The 22,040-nt window shown below is 43.6% G+C and overlaps 1 protein-coding gene across 1 annotated transcript in view; it reads right to left on the bottom strand.

Moving 5' to 3' along the window:
* Nucleotides 1–6,747: 6,747 nt before the first annotated feature.
* Zfp1 (ZFP1 zinc finger protein) overlaps nucleotides 6,748–22,040 on the bottom strand; it is a 31,223-nt gene continuing 15,930 nt past the window's right edge. The window contains exons 2-4 of the mRNA XM_036187826.1: nucleotides 20,415–20,471; nucleotides 12,172–12,298; nucleotides 6,748–9,527 (exon numbers count right to left, since the gene is read on the bottom strand). Coding sequence (XP_036043719.1) covers nucleotides 8,458–9,527; nucleotides 12,172–12,298; nucleotides 20,415–20,429 — 1,212 coding nt within the window. The 5' untranslated portion in view covers nucleotides 20,430–20,471 and the 3' untranslated portion in view covers nucleotides 6,748–8,457. The remainder of the gene's footprint in view (nucleotides 9,528–12,171; nucleotides 12,299–20,414; nucleotides 20,472–22,040) is intronic.

Raw genomic sequence — 22,040 nt, 5'->3', positions numbered from 1 at the left:
AAATTCTGATTGGCCAGTGGCCAGGCAGGAAGTATAGGCGGGACAAGAGAAAAGAGAATTCTGAGAAGTAGAAGTTTGGAGGGAGACACCGCCAGCCGCCACCATGAGAAGCAACATGTAAAGACACTGGTAAGCCACAAGCCATGTGGCAAAGTATAGACTAACAGAAATGGGTTAATTTAAGATAGAAGAAGTAGATAACAAGAAGCCTGCCACAGCCATACAGTTTCTAAATAATGTAAGTTTCTATGTGCTTTCTTGGTTGGGTCTGAGCAACTATGGGACTGGTGGGTGAGAGAGATTTGTCCTGACTGGGCCAAGAAGGAAAACTCTAACTACAAATGGTGCCCAACGTGTTGGCAAGAATTTCCACCTAAAACCTGAGAAAAAGATTCTAAGACTGAGCTAAAAACAGCTTCCTAATTGTTTCTCTCAAGTTAGCTGCAGCCTGCTGGTTTGAGCTACTATGGCGGGTTCCTGGCATGTGCGTCTGACCTGCAATGTGGCGGGAATGAGGAATCTACAAGCGGCACTTTACTCTGCTGCATGGTGGATTTAGCCTTTGCTAGTTAAAAAAAAAAAAAAAAAAGATTTCTGGGCTATGCACTGCTTTGATAAAACTGCTTCTGATAGTTGATGGTACACATGGCTCCAGACCCAGAGCTGACAGTAAACTGTACCACCGCCATGTTGGGAAGCAGAGGTGGGCAGAGCCAACAGCCACAGCAGCGTTTCAGTCTTACAAAGATGGATATTACACAGAGAATCTGGTTTGTCTTGTCTTTGGGATTTTTAACTGCAGAAAAAGATTTGATCATAAAAGCTGTTGAGTTAAACAAGTATGTAAATTTTAAAGGTACCTTGACTTCAAAATTTGGATATAAGGATATGTTGCTTTGGAAAAGAGTCTCTGCTTTTGTTTCCACAGAAAGCCAGAGGCTATGGATTTGTTCCACATTAAGATACATCAGGCTTCATCAGCCAAGACCACCTGAAAGGTCTCCGATGACACCATGGCCCAGATGATCTGACATCCAGAATGGTTTCAAGGCAACTGGATCAGAGGTTCACCCTAATGGACTACTCTATAATCCTAAAATTTTCTTTGTATCCCCATAAGATACAGCGCCCCCCCTCCAGCAGGAAGTAGTAAGAGAAACAACGCCCACATTCCCAAAATTATCAAGCTGGCTTTGGAGATGGAATTGGCTCACTCCTTCTCTAAACCCAGACATATTACTAAAAGAAAAGGTTAAGAGATTCTTGTGTCCCAAATCAGAAGAGCCCTCTGGTGTGGGACAGAAAAAAAACAATATTTTTCTTTAAAGCAGTTTGATTATATATGAGATCTCTTTCTAAAGAAGAAAAGGGGAAATGATACAGATATAAAGAATGAAAGGGTAGATTAAGGAACTTACTTCTAAAGAGCAACAACTTGTTTAAAATGTTTTACATTGGTATAGATTTTAGTCTATTGATACAAACTTAAAGTTAATTTTGTTAGAATGTGTGTATATTTCTAATCGTGTTTAAGGTATTATATTTGTATAGCTCATTTTAAATTGAAATGGATAATTAAAAATAGATTAATAATTAGTCATGTATGATAATCATATTTGTAGCCATGTTAGTTAAGTCTTCTAGATATACAGAGAGATATTTCAAATAGACAGGTAATCCTCAAACACTTCAAAGGTCTACAGAATATGGCATTTAAAATATTTTTAAAATTTAGACTTTCTGGACAGTGAGACATGTCTGCTCCTGGCAGCACCGATTTACTTCAGAGAGGAGGATGGGCATTGAAGACACTTCATATCTTATCTTCACCTTTGCAAAAATAGCCATTTGGGCAAGAAACTGTTCTTGCCTGGACTACTTGATCGACTGGACATACAGGACCCATAGAAAGGTGACCACTGAACTTTGCTTGAAAAAATGGTCCTTCAGGTTCCTGCTTCACAGAGGAAACTGCCAGACATTCTACAGGACACTGAGAGAAGTGATCGAGAGACTCTAGCCCTGTGGGCTGAAGACAGATGCCCCAACATTACAAAGGAACATTAGGTGACTATTCAGGCTGCCAGCTGTCTCTGTCTACCCTGCAAGACTCCCGAAAGTTGCTTGCATCCTTCTCCCGGTTCTCAGGTAATATTATATCCTTCTGAGGTCTTTGATATAGTTGAAGACTAGATAGTTATGATTTCCTCAGTTATGATAAAAGATACGTTAGATATAAAACCTTAGACTCATAAATATAAGATAGATAGGATATCTTCTTTAATATTGTAACTGTAATTCTTGCTTGATAATTGTTTTGTTATATGTAATTGTACTATGTAAAAGTTAAAACCTTCCTTAAAAAAAAAAAGAAAAGGGGAAGTGCTATGGATATCACTCTGTGTAAATAAAATTCTGATTGGCCAGTGGCCAGGCAGGAAGTATAGGCGGGACAAGAGAAAAGAGAATTCTGAGAAGTAGAAGTTTGGAGGGAGACACCGCCAGCCGCCACCATGAGAAGCAACATGTAAAGACACTGGTAAGCCACAAGCCATGTGGCAAAGTATAGACTAACAGAAATGGGTTAATTTAAGATAGAAGAAGTAGATAACAAGAAGCCTGCCACAGCCATACAGTTTCTAAATAATGTAAGTTTCTATGTGCTTTCTTGGTTGGGTCTGAGCAACTATGGGACTGGTGGGTGAGAGAGATTTGTCCTGACTGGGCCAAGAAGGAAAATTCTAACTACAGAAACTCTATATTGTTTGTAGTTATCCCATGTAATAAACAGGTTATCATATAGTCTGAACAGGTCTCTCCCCTGTTGTTTCCTATGCCAGTGGCCAGACAGGACCAGTGGGGCTCTATATTAAACATAGTAATGGAGCTTGTCTTGTCTATAACTAGGTTACCAAAATGAACTTAAGACCATCTAACAGACATTTCCTTGTGTGTGCAGAAAGTAGTTACAAAGATATGTGTGTCTTACCAGGTTGGGTCAAAAGCCACAGTGAAGCTGAGGGATTCTAGCTAGATGGTGATAGTTTAGACTGTGCATCTGGGACAGGTCAGATAAGGGAAAGGATGTGGTCTCAGATGGTGTCAAGGTTCTCATTAGCAACTTGTAAAGGGGAAGGATGTTTTTCTGAGGGAGAAAGGATGGCTTTTAATATTCTCTGAGTTCTCTGTATGAAGTTCTGGATGGAGTGTGTGAGGAAGAATGCCTATCAAGATGTTATTTTTTTCTATTGTTGTAATAAACACCACAAACCGAAAGCAACCTGAAGAGGAAAGGGTTTATTTGGCTTACACTGCCAGCTCACAACCCACCACTGAGGGAAGGCAGGCGGGAGCTCAAGCAGGAACCTAGAGGCAGGAACAGAAGTGTAAACAACATAGGGGTACTGCCTAGTGGCCTGTTCCCCTCCGGCTTGTTCCCTTTCTTTCTTCGGCTCAGACTCACCTGCCTCGGGATGGCAACACCCACAGTGGACTGAGCCTCTTACATAGATCAGCAATTAAGAAAATGCTTCACAGACAGGGCCACAGGCCAATCTGACCCAGACAGTTCTTCAGCTGAGGTTCCCTCTTCCTGGATGACTAGGTTTGTGTCATGCTGGTAGCTGAACTGTGACACCGTGCCACCGGGTAAGGAAGAACAGTTGGAGACTTTTGCTAGTGGAGAGAAAGTCACCAGAGGAAGTGGGAGGGAGCAGGATTGTTAGGAGAGGTGGAGGCTGGTAGAGACCAGATCCAACAGGAGCTTGAGTATTCACAGAGGGTCATCAAGGATGGCACTGGGCTGAGGTCAGGGGAGAGGGGCTAGTGTGAGAGAGTCTAGTTGGGGACATGACATCCTTCCCACAGCTGACAGTCCTGTCAACAAGGTCACGAAGGCTTGGGTTAAGAGTAAGAGGTCTGGGGTTGGGGATTTAGCTCAGTGGTAGAGTGCTTGCCTAGCAAGCACAAGGCCCTGGGTTCGATTTTCAGCTCAAAAAAAAAAAAAAAGTAAGAGGTCTGAATCCCTTCCTAAATTATGACAAAAAGTTTCTAATCATAGGATGTAGTTATGTGAGGTATCCAACATTCTTGATCTGGGAGTGGACATGAGCCCAACTTTGTTACAAGGGAAAATAAGAACCCACACCCCCTGCTCCCCACTGCCTTTTCAGAATCTAGGGTTCAAACTGGGGCAAATTCTTAAGAACACATCCCAGGCATGAGCCAGACTAGAGGTAGGCCTTACCAGAGTGCAACATTCACCCCCAAGGCATCACTGGAGAACAGTGAATCTCCCATGTTGTCTCAACACTAACTTGACTGAGGCATGCTCTAAGCTAGGGTGTTCTGGAAAACAAACACCCTCTTTACTTCTGGAGACAGAGCTCTACCCAGTTTAGTCATAACAGCACAAAGTCAAGGGAACCACTTACATACAAGGGGGAACTGGTTTTGAACTGGCCCTGAGGGGAGATGGGGCTGAATGTCCTGGAAAAGTGAAAGCCTTTTTCTGTGGGTCCCTTAGAGCAGAAAGTCTGGCCAGAGAGAAAGAGCACACACAAACACTAAGGCCACACTGGCCCTGCAGCCCGCTCTGAAGGACAGCAGGAAAAGCTGGGATGGGGGAAGAGGAGAGGGGAGGGAAGCGAGTCCTCACTACAAATGCAGTCATCTCAGGGGATCCATGTTGAGAGTGAGGGACTCCCAGAAGAACAGTAGTCCGCAGCCTTACAGAGTACAGCAGGTCTTTATGTGTCACCAACATGTAAACAGGAAGTAAGGCTTTCCACAAAGGAACCCTCAGCTGTACCCTTGCAGACAATGAGCTAGACTCGTTCTTACAAAGACATCCGGTTGTGCAGCAATGGATTATGATAAAAAATATCTTATACTCTAAGAGACAATAACTTTTGCTGGACCTTGAGGTAATAACACACCTTGAACAGGGCGGTGGTGGTGCATGCCTTTAATCCCAGCACTCAGGAGGCAGAGCCAGGCAGATCTCTGTGAGCTCGAGGCCAGCCTGGTCTACAGAATGAATTTCAGGACAGCTACACAGAGAAATGTCTCAAAAAACAAAAACAAACAAAGAATTAAGACTGCTTTCCTATTGTGCATTTACCCTATTCGTTTAATCTGCCTTTGAGAGAACAATGTATTTACTTGCTTTGGATTTTCCACTCACATTCCCTTTTGCAACCTAAGCTGATGCACAGCGGTGACCTTCACTTATGTATTCCAAGTGCTCTAACAACCATTTGCTGAAAGCATCAAAACGGAAGTTAAATGCAATCCTATAAAATGGACATCCATGATAAATGTCACACACCACATTCAGCTATTGCTTTATAAACAAGGATGATGTGGTCTTGGTTAGCCGGAGTGACATAATCCCTTGTAGAACTGTTAGAGTTTCTGTGAAGCATTCCCCACGTGACGATGTGATGTTCATAGTCCAGAGAAAAGTGGGAGGGAGCCGCACACACGGACAGACACACTACAGGCACAGATTCACACTCCTACCACGGGGAGGGCAGAGGACACTAATGAAGTAGTAGAGCATGCAAACCTGGACTTGCTCTCGGTTAAACTACACCGAGTAGTGCTTAGGCTTTTTTCCTCCACCTCCCTCCTTGATAGGACACCACACCATCATTGGTGACTCCTAGCTGGTAACTACAAACATCAGAATGAAGAGAGGCCAACGCAGGCAAGGAGTGCATTCCATCCAGGCCATCAAAATGTGCCCAGATTGACAAGTCAAAGGCGCAGGGTTGAAAGATCAAGACAGATCTAAAAAAGGATGTCCTAAAGAAAAAAGGCTGGGACTAGTGATGTGGCTTAGCAAGGCGCCAGTCATGGAAGCATAGCGACCAAGTCTGACCGCCCCGCCCACATAAAGAGCTCAGCACCTTCGTGTAACCCCAGTGGTGGGGAGGGAGAGACAGACAAACATGGATGTAAGGTTGTTAGATTTTTATTTGAAAAAAGCAGAAACAAACTGTCATATTCTCAGTTTCTCATCTGATCTGCAAGTTTGCTCCTACACACTTTTCAATAAAAATTCATTCAGCCATAGCATATTTTTACTGTAATTTATTTATTTTTCTCTTGAGACAGGCATCCTGAGTGCTGGGATTAAAGGAGTGTGCCAACATGCCTGGCTTATTCACTCATTTTTAAATGATTTTTTTAAAACTTAAGTTATAATGTAATATAACTTGGCTAACATAAAATCTTAAATACTGGCACCTTTTTATTTATTTTTTAAATCTTCAGATTGCCAGGAATGAATTTCCTGATATTAAGAGACATTGTGTGTATGTATTTCTTAATGTCAAAAGACAGAATCAACTATCTTCAAAAATAAAAATCCAAGGGGCTGGAGAGATGGCTCAGCAGTTAAGAGGACTGGCTGCTCTCCCAGAGGACCCAGGGTTCAATTCCTAATACCCATAGGGTGGCTAACTACAGTTCCAGGGGATCCAATACCCTCTTCAGGCCTCCATAGGCACTGCATGCACATGGTGCACAGTGAATACATACAGGCAAAACACCCATACACATAAAATATTAAAAAATAAAAATCCAGTTGTGGTTTCCATTTATAATTCTAATGCATAATGAAAAAGCTGAACTTGTGATTTGAAATCAAGCTTCAAATGATCATCTTTCAGTTATATAAAAACATAGTTTGTTTTCAGACAGGTCTCAATATGTAGACCAGACTGGTCTCAAACTCAGATCTACCTGCTTCTGCCTCCCGAATTTTGGGATTAAAGGCGTATAGCACCCCTGGCAAAAAAACCCTAACTTTGTAAATGTCAGTGGCCAACATATGGAGACCACTGAAGTCTAACATCTGTGGGGGTTTGAATGAGTACAGCCCTACAGCTTCACAGGCTGGACTATTTGGTCTCCGGTTGGTAGAACTATTTGGTAAAGATGAGCGTGTCACTGGAGGTGACCTCAAAAGCCCATAGCACTCCTGGTTAGCTTGCCCTCCCGTGCTGTGTCTCAAGATGTGAGCTCTAAGCATCGCTCCATCACGCCTGCCTGCTGCCACGCTCTCTCCTCTTATGATGGTCACGGGACTCTAACATATGGAACTGTGAGCCTCAAATGAATGCTTTCTTCTAAGTTGCCTTGGTCATGGTGTTTTGGCATTGCTATAGAAAAGTAACTAGGATACTTACAAAGTGCTTGTGAACACCAAAACTCAAGGAGACAGTTAAAGCTAAGCCAGGTTCCAAAGGGCAGTGTTACATGAGGAGAAAGCAGAAATACCTCCTTTAAAGGACACAGCAAAAACAAGTTCTAAAGTGGATTATGCACATGAGAACTATAAAAAGCAACAAAACACAGCTTTGGACAGTTCTTTTTTCTTTAAAGTCTCTGAAATGTAACATTTGTGAGCTACACAGGAACTCTACCCATATTTTTTTTTTTTTTTGTAGGACAATTCATAAAGCATTAAGAGGAAGACAGAAAGATACAAAAATAGTTTTCCAGGGAACACAGTATTTTGGAAACAGACATGCACTTGTGTGTAAACGTCTCAGGGAGAAAGAACAAGAGCATGATAGATGAGGACATGCCCTGCACAGCACAGCTCCAGTCTCCAATGGATACCAAGTCAGAGTTCATAGCTACCTCTCTCACTCTTTAGATCTCAATGATCTCGGACCTTTGCATATTTATATAAGTAACACTTTCGAAAAACTTCAAACCCAGGAGCAGGTTAGAACTCCAACAATACTGCTTTTTCTTTAGTGACCGCCTGGAAGCTTATGAACAATGGTCACACCAACTTAGGTGAGCTGGCTGTCGAGGGAGCAGGCTACACACTACTTTAAGGCCCACCACAGTCCCCTCTGGATGCACACTGGGTTGGAAAGGTACAGAGACACATCTGTGATGTTGAGTATGGGAAACCTTGTCTGCTGTGTCATAGATGAGAGCTTCAAATTCCCAGTAGCTATTAACTTAGACAGATTTTTAAAAATTTGTTTTGTGGCATATCCTTAAATACAACGGTCTAAGGTACTGTCTACATAAGCTTACTTTTTCCTCCTAGAATATTCAATTCATTCAAGATTTTAAAAAGGTCACTGTGGACTGGGGATGTAGATCAGTGGTAAAAAACTTGCCTAGCACAGGCAAGATCCTAGGTTTGAATCCCAGCAGCACAAAAAGTCAAAAAAGCTCATGGAAATAGAGCTGGGTATGTCTATTTACAATTGGATCTGGAGATATATGTACTGAAATACATACATATGGATACTAACTTTCAGTATAATAGTCTTACACTATCCCTTTTTCTCAAGTTTTTGAGTTAGCTTGCATTTCAAAACAATTTCCCGAGTTCCTTCAGTATCTTCATGAAGGCGTCTCCTTCACTGGAAGAATTCTGGCTTGGCCCTTTTCCACGGTCCGGTCTGGCTGTAGCCTCAGGACCTATCCTGTGTGAACCCTCTGGTGAACACTGAGTCGAGACTTCCTGCTGAAGGCTTTCCCACACTCAGCACACTCATAGGGCTTTTCTCCTGTGTGGATTCTCAAATGTAATCTAAGAGTTGATCTCTGGCTGAAAGTTTTGCCACATTCAGTGCATTCATAGGGTTTTTCCCCAGTATGAGTTCTCATATGGATGATGAGCTGTGAGTTCTGGATAAACGACTTTCCACATTCACTGCACTCATAGCGTTTTTCCCCTGTGTGAATTTTCTGATGGATAATGAGGTTTGATTTCTTAAAGAAGGTTTTTGCACATTCATTACACTCATAGGGTCGCTCTCCTGTGTGGATTCTCTGGTGTGTAGTAAGTTCAAACTTCTGAGCAAATGTCTTTCCACATTCATTGCATCCATACGGCTTCTTCTCCATATGTGCTCTCTGGTGCACAATAAGGTTTGACTGGTGGGTAAATGCTTTTCCACACTCAGGACATTCAAAGGGTTTCTCTCCGGTATGAATTCTCTGATGTTTGATGAGGTTTGCCTTATGGGAGAAGGTTTTCTTACACACATTGCATTCATAGGGTTTTTCTCCCGTGTGTATCCTCTTATGGCTAATGAGGAGCGACTTGAAGGAGAAGGCCTTGTCACAGTAATTACAGACAAAAGGTTGAACTAAGTTCTTAATTTTCTGATGTTTAAAGATGACTTCTTTATGGCTGAGAGACTTTCCATTCCCATTATATTCTGAGTACTCTACTCCAGCATGGGGCTTCTCTTGCTTCAGATACAGAAGTGGGTTCCCAAATCCATTGCACTCCTCACTCTTCCTTCTTATACAGCTTCTACTGCTAGGTAAGTCTGAATTATGTTTCAAAGTTTTTTCATATAAATCATATTTATAGGGAACTTGTGTTAACGAAACAAAGTCTGTGTTCAGATTTAAAGTCTTTCCAAAAAGACTGCCTCTTTCTTCAACTGGTGGTTGGTTCTTGAGAGTCATAAGTGGCCTCCCCTGCTCTCCTGGGTCTCTGGGGTCCTTCTCCACCTGGTCATCGGCCTTCCACACTTCTAGGACAGAACACAGTGAAAGGCACTGTCTTAAGCCTTCTTTGTTAGTGTGAGAATCCCTACAGGTGCTCCCAGTATAGAGCTGACTCTGCTTTCAGACCCAGTCTTTCAGCATTAAAAAACAATCCCCAATGAAAACTTTCTTCATCTCTTAAGCTTTGAAAGGAAAATAAATAAATGTTGGAGGGGTAGTATTTCCTGATGACAAAATGATCTTAAAGTGAGCAGAAAAAAGCTTGGCGGTGGTGGTGAATGCCTTTGATCCCAGCACTAGGATGGAAGAAGCAGATGGATTTCAGTGAATTTGAGGCCAGCCTGGTCTACAAAGTGAGTTCCAGGACAGCCAGGGCTACAGAGAGAAACCCAAACAAAACAAAAAAGTGGGCAGAAAAAAACAAAATAAAAACAAAGGTCAAAGCTGGATGTTGTGGCTCATGTCCATAATCCTAACACTCAGGATGTGAGGTAAGAAGACCAGCCTGAGTTTATTTAAGGCCTTTCTGGGCTATACAGGAAGAGTCTGTCTCAACACCATTATTCCTCCCCATGATCACAAACAAAAATAAAAATTGGCATAAAATGACACGGGAAAGACAGTAATTCAGTGACGAAGATTTCATAGTACCCTCAAGGACAATGAACAGTTAGGTGATATGTAGGTGATAAGGGACCAGACTCAGGGAGAGGAGCTGTTGGTGGCTGACTCTTCAGTTCTAGATGACAGTGATAGGCTAGCATTGGTTTACTCTACTCACCTATACTATTTGTCACCCTTTTTGAGACTGGGTTTCATTATGTAGATCAGGCTGGCCTAAAACTGCAGCAATCCTCTTTATTACAGGCATGTGTTGCAACAACTGGGCCCAAAGTCACTTTTTTTTCAGTGCGTGTGGGTATTTTGTTTGTGTGTATGGCTGTACACCATGTGCGCTTAGTACCCACGAATGCTAGGAAGAGGGTGTCAGAGTCCCTGGAACAGAAGTCAGAGATGGCAACCAAACCCAGATGTGCTTAGTCTTCCTAGCCTTCCAAGGATGGACTCACAGGGAGGCTATCACCCAGCATTCCTGTGGGCTCTGGGGCTCTACTTGTACACTGTTCCCAACCCTAAAATAACATATTAAAAACAATTTTTAGTGGGACTGGAGAGATGGTTCAGAGATTAAGAGTTGTTCTTCCAGAGGACCCAGGTTCAATTCCCAGCACTCACATGGTGGCTCACAACTACTATCTGTGACTCCAGTCCCAGGAGATTCCAACACTCTTTTCTAGCCTGAAGGCACCAGGCACACACATGGTACACAGATATATGGGCAGGCAAAACACCCATACAGAGAATAATTTTGTAAAAGATTCACTTACTTTTATTTTATGTGTATGGGTGTTTTACTTGCATGCTATGTTTGCAGTGCCCACAGAGGCCAGAAGAGAGCACCAGGTCCTCTGAAACCGGACTTAACAGAAGGCTGTCAGCCTCCATGTAAATGCTAGGAATAAAACACACATTCTGTGGAAGAACAGCCACATTCTCAATTACTGAAGTATCTCTGCAGCCCACCGCCACCCCTTCTTTGAAGACAGCATTTCATTATGTAGCCCTGGCTAGTCTGGAACTCTCCATGGAAACCAGGCTGGCCTTGAACTCACAGAGATCTACTTACCTCTGCCTCTTCGGTGTTGGTATTAAACGTGTGCAATACTATACCTAACTTATACTTTTTACTTATTTTTGTGTGTGTGAGTGCACATGCACGTATTACCATGGCATGTGAGTGGAGGACAGGGGACAACCATCCCTGATTGCTTCTCTCCCTCCACCAATATGGGCCCTAGGGATCAAACTCAGGACAAGAGGCTTGGAAGGGAAGCAAGCACCTTTACCCATGAGCCATCTCACCGGTCCAAAAAGATTTTCTTTCCCCATGTCTGTTTGTGGGGCTGTGTACAGGCACAGGTGTTCTCAGAGCCAAAGCCTTTGAAAGTTGGTGTCTCAGGTGGTTGTGAGCTGCCCAACATGGGGAATGAGAGCCAAACTCTGACCCTCTGTGAGCACACAGTATATACTGTTGGCCACTAAGTCAACTCTCCAGCCCCACAAAATCACTTTCAAGTGAGCATTTCTCACAGGCCTGCAGAGACAATCACAATACAAGTCTCTGAAGACACCTCTCAAGTAGACAGCAAGATCCTGGAGTTAACTGGGCATCATGGCACACACCTTTATTCCCAGCACTTGGGAGGCAGAGGCAGGAGGATCTCTGTGAGTTCGAGGCCAGTCTCGTCTACAGAGCAAGTTGCAGGACAGCCAGCGTTGTTACACGAGAAACCCTGTCTCAAATAACAAAAGTGAAAAACAAAAAACAACAGAATTATCTCACAGCACACACCTTTAGCCCAGCACTGGGGCAGGAGGGGTTAGAGACAGGTTATCTCTGAGTTCAAGGCCAGCCAAGGCCATATAAGTGAGACCCTGTCTTTAAAAAAAATCTCAAAGGTGCTCAAACTGTTCAAAAACTAAGACCATTTCTACTAGACTAGCTTTTTATTTTCCAACTCACAGCTCCTGTAGTAAATTCTGAACTGACTGTTCTAACTATACTCTGCCACCTCAGGTTAAAGATCCATTTCCCAAAGCTGTCCTTACCCACTGAAAGTAAGTTGCTGTAGTTCTCCAGCATCACATCCATGTAGAGAATCCTCTGAGAGGGGTCCAGCTGCTCCCACTCCTCCTGGGTGAAGTCCACGGTTACATCAGTGAATGAAATCGGCCCCTGAAATGACATGTTTGTTCTAAAGTGATTAGCTGTGGGTACAGACAGGACATCTGAAAACTTTCTCTTGCCACATTGTGAGCCGCCCACCATGAACTGTGCTACTTGTTCAGTGGTTTGTCACAGCTCTGGACAGTGAAGACCTTTATTAGGACAGACGCAGTGGTGTAATGAACCCACTACTACAGGGCTACATAGTGAGAAATGGCTTCAAAAACAAAAGCTAGAAAGAGGCAAATCCACACGGATGCAGAGGTCTGCATATACAATAGCAAGGGAAAGTGAAGACTTTTCAAAACCACACAGTCTGGAAAGTCTATTTCTCACCCTTTTCAAGGAACCACTGAAAATGCATTAAAGGCAGGTGCACATCTTGAATCCCAGCACTCGGGAAGCAGCCCAGGCTGTCCTTGAACTCACAGAGATCCACCTGCCTCTGTCTCCCGAGTGCTGGGATTAAAGGCATGCGCCACCACCCCCCAGCATTTTTTTTTTAAACTGAGGATCGAACCCAGGGCCTTGCGATTGCTAGGCGAGCGCTCTACCACTGAGCTAAATCCCCAACCCAGCCTGTGTGTTTTCTGTTTCTCATGACCTTGCCAATGACTTCCCCAAATGAGGCTTCTGTGAACTTTCAGGAGAGCTATAGCTAGACTAAGACCCAGGGATTTTCCTGGTTCATCTTCTAGCAAACTTTATAAACACGGCTTAGATATAAGCATTGCTAATGAGTGCCACACTGCTGCTCACAGTAAGACTGTCCTTTACACTGCCACCAGCAAGCCAAGAGTTGTTTCTTCTCACTTGACACTAGCTAAAGTCATCTGAACACAAAGAAAAGGCTAATGAGATGGTTCCTTGGTAAAGGTACTTACTCAAGCCTGAAGATCTGAGTTGTTCTCCACCATTGGGTGGAGAAAACTGACCTCTGACTTCTACACGTATACTATGCCACAAGCCACCAGCCCCCCCCCCCCACCCCATGCACACAAAAATGTAAAAAATTTTACATCTACCGGCTAGAGAGTTCAGCTGAGATGGCATCATAGGAGCAGGCAGTGCATTTCTTAACCAAGGTGTGGACACAGCAATCACACTACGTGCTTTCTTTTCTGGGGTGGGTACTAGGGATCAAGTCCAAGGCCTCAAGGATACCAGGCAAGCACCCCACCAACTGAGCTATAACCCTCCCTAGTCCTTCATTATGCACACTGCTATTACACAAAGAATTAGGAAAAGCAGAGGCTAGCAACCTTGACAACCTGAGTTCAATCCCTGGAACCCACACGATGGAAGAGAACCAATTCCCAAAACCAAAACACATGCTGTAGCACACACAAAAGAAACAGGGTTTCTGAGACAGTCTCATTATGTAGCACTATCTGGAGCTGAATTTACAGAGCCTCGCCTGCTTCTGCCTCCTGAGTCCTGGGATAAAGGATATGGGCACCATACCCCTCAAAACATTTTTAAATTGTTTTTTCATATTTATTTATTTATTTATTTTCTTTCTTCCTTTCTTCCTTTCTTCCTTTCTTTCTTTCTTTCTTTCTATTATCAGCTTGATACAGTATAAATTCTTATCCTAATAGTAAAATGTTTCATTGAGGCTTATCCAGTAATTGAGTAAAATCAAAACCTATTATAAGCTACAGTCATCCTAGGGTCCCCCCTGCTCTCTATATAATGCCTCCATGGTTCTGTGGGTTGCAGTCTGATTGTCCTTTGTTTATATCTAGTATTCACTTATGAGTGAGTACATACCATGTTTGTCCTTCTGGGTTTGGGTTATCTCACTTAGGATGATATTTTCTAGTTCCATCCATTTGCCTGCAAATTTCATGCTGTCATTGTTTTTCTCTGCTGACTAGTACTCCATTGTGTATATGTACCACATTTTCTTAGTCCATTCTTCAGTTGACGGGCATCTAGGTTGTTTCCAGGTTCTGGCTATTGCAAATGGTGCTGCTATGAACATAACTGAGCATGTACCTTTGTGGTATGATTGAGCATTCCTTGGGTATATGCCAAGAGTGGTATGGCTGGGTCTTGAGGTAGATCCATTCCCAGTTTTCTGAGAAACCGCCATACTGACTTCCACAGTGGTTGTACAAATTTGCATTCCCACCAACAGTGGAGGAGTGTTCCCTCTGCTCCACATCCTCTCCAACATTGGCTGTCGTTAGTGTTTTTGATCATAGCCATTCTGACAGGTGTAAGATGGTATCTCAGAGTCATTTTGATCAAAACATTTTTTAAAAAACAGAATGAGGAGCCTGGTGGTGCAGCACGCCTAGCCCTGTTAGGCAGAGACAGGCGGGGCTCTATGAATTTGAGGCCAGCCTGGTCTACAAAGTGAGTTCCAGGACGGCCAGGGCTGTTACACAGTTTCCAAGCTAACAAGGGCTACACAGCAAGATCCTATCTCAAAAACAAAACAAAGCAAAAAACCCAAACAAAACACCCAATGCTAAGCCACTAAGTGATAAAAGTAAAAAATAAAAAATATTAAGATAAAAGACAAACTAAGGACTAAGAACATCTTTGAAGAAACACATCTGGCTGGGCAGCGGTGGCGCACACCTTTAATCTCAGCACTCAGGAGGCAAAGCCAGGAGGATCTCTAAGTTCGAGGCCAGCCTGGTCTACAGAGTGAGATCCAGGACAGGCACCAAAACTACATAGAGAAACCCTGTCTCGGGGGAAAAGAGAGAGAGAGAGAGAGAGAGAGAAAGAGAGAGAGAGAGAGAGAGAGAGAGAGAGAGAGAGAGAGAGAGAGAGAGAGAGAGAGAGAGAGAGGGAGGGAGGGAGGGAGGGAGGGAGAAGAAAAAGAAGGAGAAGGAGGAGGAGGAGAGGAGGAGGAGGAGAAGGAGAAGGAGAAGGAGAAGGAGGAGGAGGAGGAGAAGGAGAAGGAGAAGAAGAAGAAGAAGAAGAAGAAGAAGAAGAAGAAGAAGAAGAAGAAGAAGAAGAAGAAGAAGAAAAACACATCTGAAAAAAAGAATTTATAATGCACAGGAGCTGCATAGATGGCTCAATGGTTACTGTTCTTCCAGAAGACCTGGTTTCTCAGCACTCACACAGCAGCACATAACATCTGTAACTCCAGTCCCAGGCTATCAAATATTCTCTTCTGGCCTGCAAGGGCACCAGGCACATATGTGGTGCACAGATGCATTGTATCAATGTAAAATTATGAAAATATCTTGTACGTTCAAAGGGACTGGCACTTTCGCTGAACCTCACAGAGTTGGTAATACATCTTAAGGTCACTCACACCACCAACCTACTGTGTACTCACACTGCTTATTTAACCCGCCTTTAAAAGAACAATGTAGCAACCAATCTTAGGTGCCTCCATTTACAAGCTAAGCTAATGCACAGCTCCAATCTTATGTATTCTTATGTATCTGTATCATTTGCTGAAAGCAGTAAATACAGAAGTTGAAAGCAACTTCCTAAAATCTATCGTAAAGGTTGAAAGCATTCATTTATGGTTACTGGTTAATAAACAATGTTTGTTATCTGGGTCGGTTGGGATCAGCTGAAACCAGGGACTTAATCCCTTGTACAACTCTGTTAAAGATTTCTGTAGAGTGTCCCATTCCTTCCCCATGTGATGCTTTCTATGCTGTTCAATAAACACAGAGCAAAGCCCTTTGTTCAGGACAGACACCACTTACACACATAAACACATACTGCACAGACAGATACATAAAGGGACAGACAGATTCACACTCATGAGACAGAAGACGGAAGACACAGGGAGCAAGGTGTAGAAAATTCACAACTGAACTCACTCTTGGTTAAATGATTCCAAGGGGAAGTGCTTTTATTTCTTAGTGTGACACCAATGCATTCTTGGTAACTCAGAGTTAATTACTAATTTGTGTATAATCTATGAAGATATGCATGCATACAAAACACCCTGTGACAGCCTATCCTTGGCTGTCAACCTGACTACATTTGGAATTAAGTAAAACCCAAGTGGCTAGGTACACCTGTGAGGAATTATGTTTGTTTGTTTGTTTTTCGAGACACAGGGTTTCTCTGTGTAGTTTTGGTGCCTGTCCTAAATCTCGCTCTGTAGACCAGGCTGGCCTTGAACTCACAGAGATCTGCTTGGTTCTGCTTCCAGAAAGAGTGCTGGGATTAAAGGCATGAGCCACCACGCCCGGCTGAATTTTTTTTTTTTCTTAGTTAAATCGTTTTAAGTGGGAAGACCCACCTTTAATCTGGAGCACACCTTCTGCTGGCCAAGCCTAGATACAGGACATAAGATGCCTGCTTGCTCTCACTCTTGCTCAAGATTAAAGGCGTGAGCCACCACTGTCCAGCCTGGCCGAATTTTTTAAGCATCTGGAATAAGCTTTCCAATTTGCTAACACCTAGAGCTCAGAGAATACTGAAAGCCCATGGTGTGAACTATTCTACAAACTTGAGACAAATGCATTTGATTATCCTGATTTACCAACTGTGAGAGACAATAGCTGTGACTCTGTACATACAACCTTTGACAACTTGTGAAAAAAAACAAGGACCCACCAATAGTTGCCTTTAGACCACTAACCAGACTAAAAGCTAAGCAGGCTCCTAGAGGGAAGACAGAGAGTGTAGTCCACAGGGAGGTGCACAGAACTGCTAACGAGCTGAATGAGTCTGCTAATTCATTCAAGTAGAGTCTAGGTTTAATATGGAAACCCAGAGTTAAAAAAATAATAATAATAATAAAAAGGTGTCATGCAAGGCAGTGGTGGCACTTTAATCCCAGCACGTGGGAAGCAGAGGCAGGAGGATCTGAGTTCAAGGTCACCCTGAACTACAGATTGAGTTCCAGGACAGCCAAAGCTACACAGAGAAACCCTGTCTCAAAAACAAAACAAAACAAAAAAATCCCAACAACAACAAGAAGATGTCAAAAGTATGCATGGTTGGCTGGAGCATTTGTGAAAAGATGGCCTTCTGAAAAGGGCTGAAGATGCCTGCTGTCCCCGGCTTTATGAAAGGATTTTAAGGCTCAGGGAAATTGCAATACCAGAGTGGGTATGACGTGTAAAACCTAACCTCCACAACGGGAAGGCCCAGAAGACAAGCTCCACACTAATCCTGTAAGACACAGCATAGTGTCAGGGCGCCAGCACATCCAAAGGGCTTGTTGTCACCCTTCCCCTGGGCCAGACCTTAGGGTTGGGGGTGTTCCTGCTCAGTTGGGGGAATTAAATGTAGCAGGGGCCAGGTGACAGCACGGAATTGCCAAATGATTGTAGTTATTGTAATGGGCAGCATAGACAAAGCAACATCCATAATGGCCTGACCTGTAATGGCCAGCACAAGCAACGTGATTTTTATGGTGGCATGCCTCGTATGAACCTTTTTCCTTTTTTTTAAAAGATTTATCTATTATGTATACAGTGTTCTGTCTACATGCCAGAAGAGGGCATCAGATCTCACTTCAGATGGTTGTGAGCCACCACATGGTTGCTGGGAATTGAACTCAGGACCTCTGGAAGAACAGCCAATGCTCTGAACATCTGAGCCATCTTTCCAGCCCTCGTATGAACCTTTGGTACTGGCTAATCAATCATAATATTTCCAGGCATGAAACAGATAAGCCTATTGCATTTTATTTATTTATTTATTTATATTTTTTGGAGCTGTAGAAGCAGAAAAATTTTCAACTGAAAGAAAGGCTACATTGTATCATGGCGAAAGGGAATGTGAGCCAGTTTCCAGACTTAAGCCCGTTTGCAGCCCCAGACGGCTTGAATGGAGGGCTGGCCAGGTTCCTCTGAGGCAGACCCTGGTAACATTCCCAAGAGTCTCACTGTCCATCCTCCTCTAGTCCTTCCTCAGGGACCTCTGGCCTTCACAGGGTAACTGTGCTCTGGGGGCAGGCAACAGCCAGCCTTTCCAGGTCTGTTGGATACTGGGTCTGAATTGACTATGATTCCAGGAGACCCCAAAACCATTGTGGCCCTCCAGTTAAAGTAAGGGCTTATGGAGGCCAGGTGACTAATGGAGCTTTGGTGGTCCCCAAACTCATCCTGTGGTTATTTTTCCCAGTCCTGGAATGTGTAATTGAGACAGATATACTTAGAAACTGACAGAATTCTCAGCTGATTCCTGACCTGTGGAGTGAGGGCTATCATGGGTGAGTGACTAAACAGAAGCCTCTAGACTGCCAAGAAAATAGTAAATCAAAAAGTTTTGCATCTCTGGAGGAACTGCAGGATGAGTGCCATGTTCAAGGACTTAAAGATGCAGGGGTTCCCTTCGGTTCTCCTAGCTGGCCAATGAAGGAGACAGGGACTGTGGAGAATGACAGTTGATTGTTGAAGTAGTGATTCCATTGCAGCTGCTGTACCAGATGTGGTGTCCTTACTTAAGGAAATTAACACGTCTCTAGTCATAAGCACTCTGGAAGCAGAAGGATCTCTGCTGAGTTTGAAACCAGCCTGGTCCATATATCAAGCGAGCTCTGGGACAGCTTCAAACAAGAAAACAAATCTCTTGATTAAAAATCAAGCAATAAACTGGGCGGCGGTGGTGCACGCCTTTAATCCCAGTACTCAGGAGGCAGAGGAAGGCAGATCTCTGTGAGTTCAAGGACAGCCTGGTCTACCAAGTGAGTTCCAGGAAAGGCGCAAAGCTACACAGAGAAACCCTGTCTCGAAAAACCAAAAACAAAAAATTAAGCAATAGATTTGGTCACTTCACACACATAAAAGTGGGGAAGTGTCAGAGAACTGAATATTAAAACAAGGTACTGCTAAGCTAGATGGAGGTGTCGCACACTTTTGATCCCTAGCAGACAGAGGCAGGCAGATTTCTTTGAGTTTGAGGCCAGCCTGGTCTACAAAGAGTTCCAGGACAGCCAGAGTTGTTACACAGAGAAACCCTATCTTGAAACAAATAAACAAAAACCATGGTATGGCTATATAATTCATTAAAATGATCAAATCGAGAATACTAGCCATGCCAAATGCTGGTGAGGATGTGGAAGCATGTTTTTATTCACTCATGGTGGGAATGCCCTTCACTAGGAAGACAGTTTAATCGTGTCATGTGTTTACTATATGGTCCAGCAATCCTTGATATGCTCCCAAATGAGTTAAAAACCTATGCTCCCACAAAAAAACTGCATATTAATTGTCAAAACTTGGAAGCAATCAAGATGTCCTTCAAGAACTGACTAATGCTGGACTGGAAATGCAGCTCAGCAGACAGATGTTTGCCTAGCATGTACAAAACCTAGGTTCCATCCCAGCACTGCAGAAACTGGGCATGGTGTCACATGCCAGTCATTCCAACCCTTGGGAAAGAGGCAGATCAAAAACTGAGGGTCAGCATTTAAACCAGGGGTTCTCAAGTGTGGGTCACACTCCTTTGGGGTTAGATGGCCCTTTCACAGGTCACCTAAGACCATCAGAAAACACAGACATTTACATTACAATTCATAACAGTAGCAAAATTAGTTATGAAGTAGCAATGAGAATAATTCTATGGCTGGGGGTCACCACAACATGAGGAACTGTATTAAAGGTCGAACCATTAGGAGATTGAGAACCACTGCTCTAAATACATGCTGAGTTTGAGAGTTGCCTATGCAACTAAGACCTTTTCTGCTACTCCCTCAAAACAGAAGGCAAGGATGGATGAGGTTGTTTAACTGAATCTGGAGCTAGGCTTTCAGAAAGCTCCAGCAATCCTTTCTCTGCCCCTCATAGTGCCAGAGATACTGGTATGGGGCAAACCTCCACTATGATCCAAATTCAGGTCTTCATGCCTGTGCAGCAAGGGCTGTCATCCACTAAGCCATCTTTCTGGCCCAGATCTAACTCATTATACTTTCTACTTCATTTTCTATAAACATAACATTCCAGCAGGTGGTGGTGGCTCACGCCTTTAATCCCAGCACTCGAGAGGCAGAGGCAGGCGGATCTCTGTGAGTTCGAGGCCAGCCTGGTCTCCAAAGTGAGTTCCAGGAAAGGCACAAAGCTACACAGAGAAACCCTGTCTCAAAAAATAAATAAATAAATAAATAAATAAATAAAAACAAACAAAAAACGTAACACTCCAAAAGCGAAATGAAAAACCGAGTAATATGCAGTCGACTCACCGGGGACCTCATCATTTTCTGTGGTTGGGGTAAAGGCACAGAAGCACAAAGGCACACCTGGAAGAAAAGAAAAAGACGCTTGTTACGATGGATCTGACCATCTGGTACCCAGAATGTTCTGTTTAGAGACCACTACATACCCCCCAAAATACCACCCCTTCTTCAGAGAAAGCATGCTAAAAGGCAAACATGAATAACAAATAAGAAGCTTCAATAAAGATGGGAACTAGAAGGAAAAAAAAGAAAGAAAATTCCAGGGGGTGGCACACGCCTTTAATCCCAGCACTCTGGAGGCAGAGACAGGTGGATCTCTGTGAGTTTGAGGCCAGCCTGGTCTACAGAGGGAGTTCCAGGACAGCCAAGACTACACAGAAAAACTGTCTTGAAAAACAAAACAAAATATAAAGGGAAATACTAAGGACTTAGAGTATAGCTCAATGGGTGTTAGGGTCTGGCTATGAGGTGAGCCCCCAGCTGCCCAGTTCAATCACTGACAAGTGACTGAACCATGAGGGCTCCCCTTCATCTATGGATTAATCCCCAATGGACTCCGTGGTGCCATTAGTAGAAAATAGAAGGTGGAGCTTAGAGGAAGCAACTTGCCAGGGCAGGCCCTGGGAGATAAACCTTGTCTCCAGCTCCTTCCTGTCTTCCTGGTTGCCAGGAAGTAAGCAGAGGTGAGCAACCTCTGCCATGTGCCCCACTGCCTCGGTGTTCAATGTTACCTTCGATTTAAAGAGATGGGATCAAGGGACTGTTGCCTGAAACCAAGAACACAGTAAATCTTTCCTCTTTTGAGCTGCTGCTCTCAGGCATCTGCCACTGTAACAAAACACTAAGGGAAACAAAGGCAGAAGAAATTCTTAGCATGCACAAGGCCTGGTTGGATCCCTAAAACAGTTTCCCGCAAAGGAATTAAACAGCCGTGAAAACAGCATGTAAACATCTGAGAAGAGCAACTTAGCTACTAAACTGCTCACTTTAGTTTTTTGGGTTTTTTTGTTTGTTTGTTTTTCGAGACAGGGTTTCTCTCTGTAGCTTTGGAGCCTTTCCTGGTACTCGCTTTGTAGACCAGGCTGGCCTCGAACTCACAGAGATCCGCCTGCATCTGCCTCCCGAGTGCTGGGATTACAGGCGTGCGCCACCACCGCCCAGCTGTAGTTTTTGAGATAGAGTCTAATCATCTAGCCCAGGCTAACCTCAAATTCATGATCCTCCTGCCTCAGACTCCCAAGTGCTGGGATGACAGGAATGAGATACAATACCTGATGTGCATTAAAATGTTTACCCCACAAAACAAAAGTTTACAATTAGGTCATTCCTACCCCAATTCCCACCCAAACCTTGAGTGCATTAACCCAAAGCAAGCATGAGGATGGAAATAATAACGGTAAGAGCAGAAGTTTATTATTTCAAACAATGGAGGATGCAATGAAAGCAAAGCTGGTAAGCAGAAAGATCAATAACACCAATAAAACTAACCAGACAGGCCAAGAAAAAGGAAACCCAGGTTGGGTGTGGAGGGCTGGTAACACCTGACAGGCTGAAGCAGGACCACATGTTCCAGGCCAGCCTGGCTACACAGAAAGACTTGCCCAACTACACAAAAATCTACAACGAAACAAC

Source organism: Onychomys torridus, chromosome 5, assembly GCF_903995425.1.
Source record: "Onychomys torridus chromosome 5, mOncTor1.1, whole genome shotgun sequence".
NCBI lineage: Eukaryota > Metazoa > Chordata > Mammalia > Rodentia > Cricetidae > Onychomys > Onychomys torridus.
Note: the sequence above shows the minus strand (reverse complement) of the source record. Positions and strands in the feature narration are given on the sequence as shown.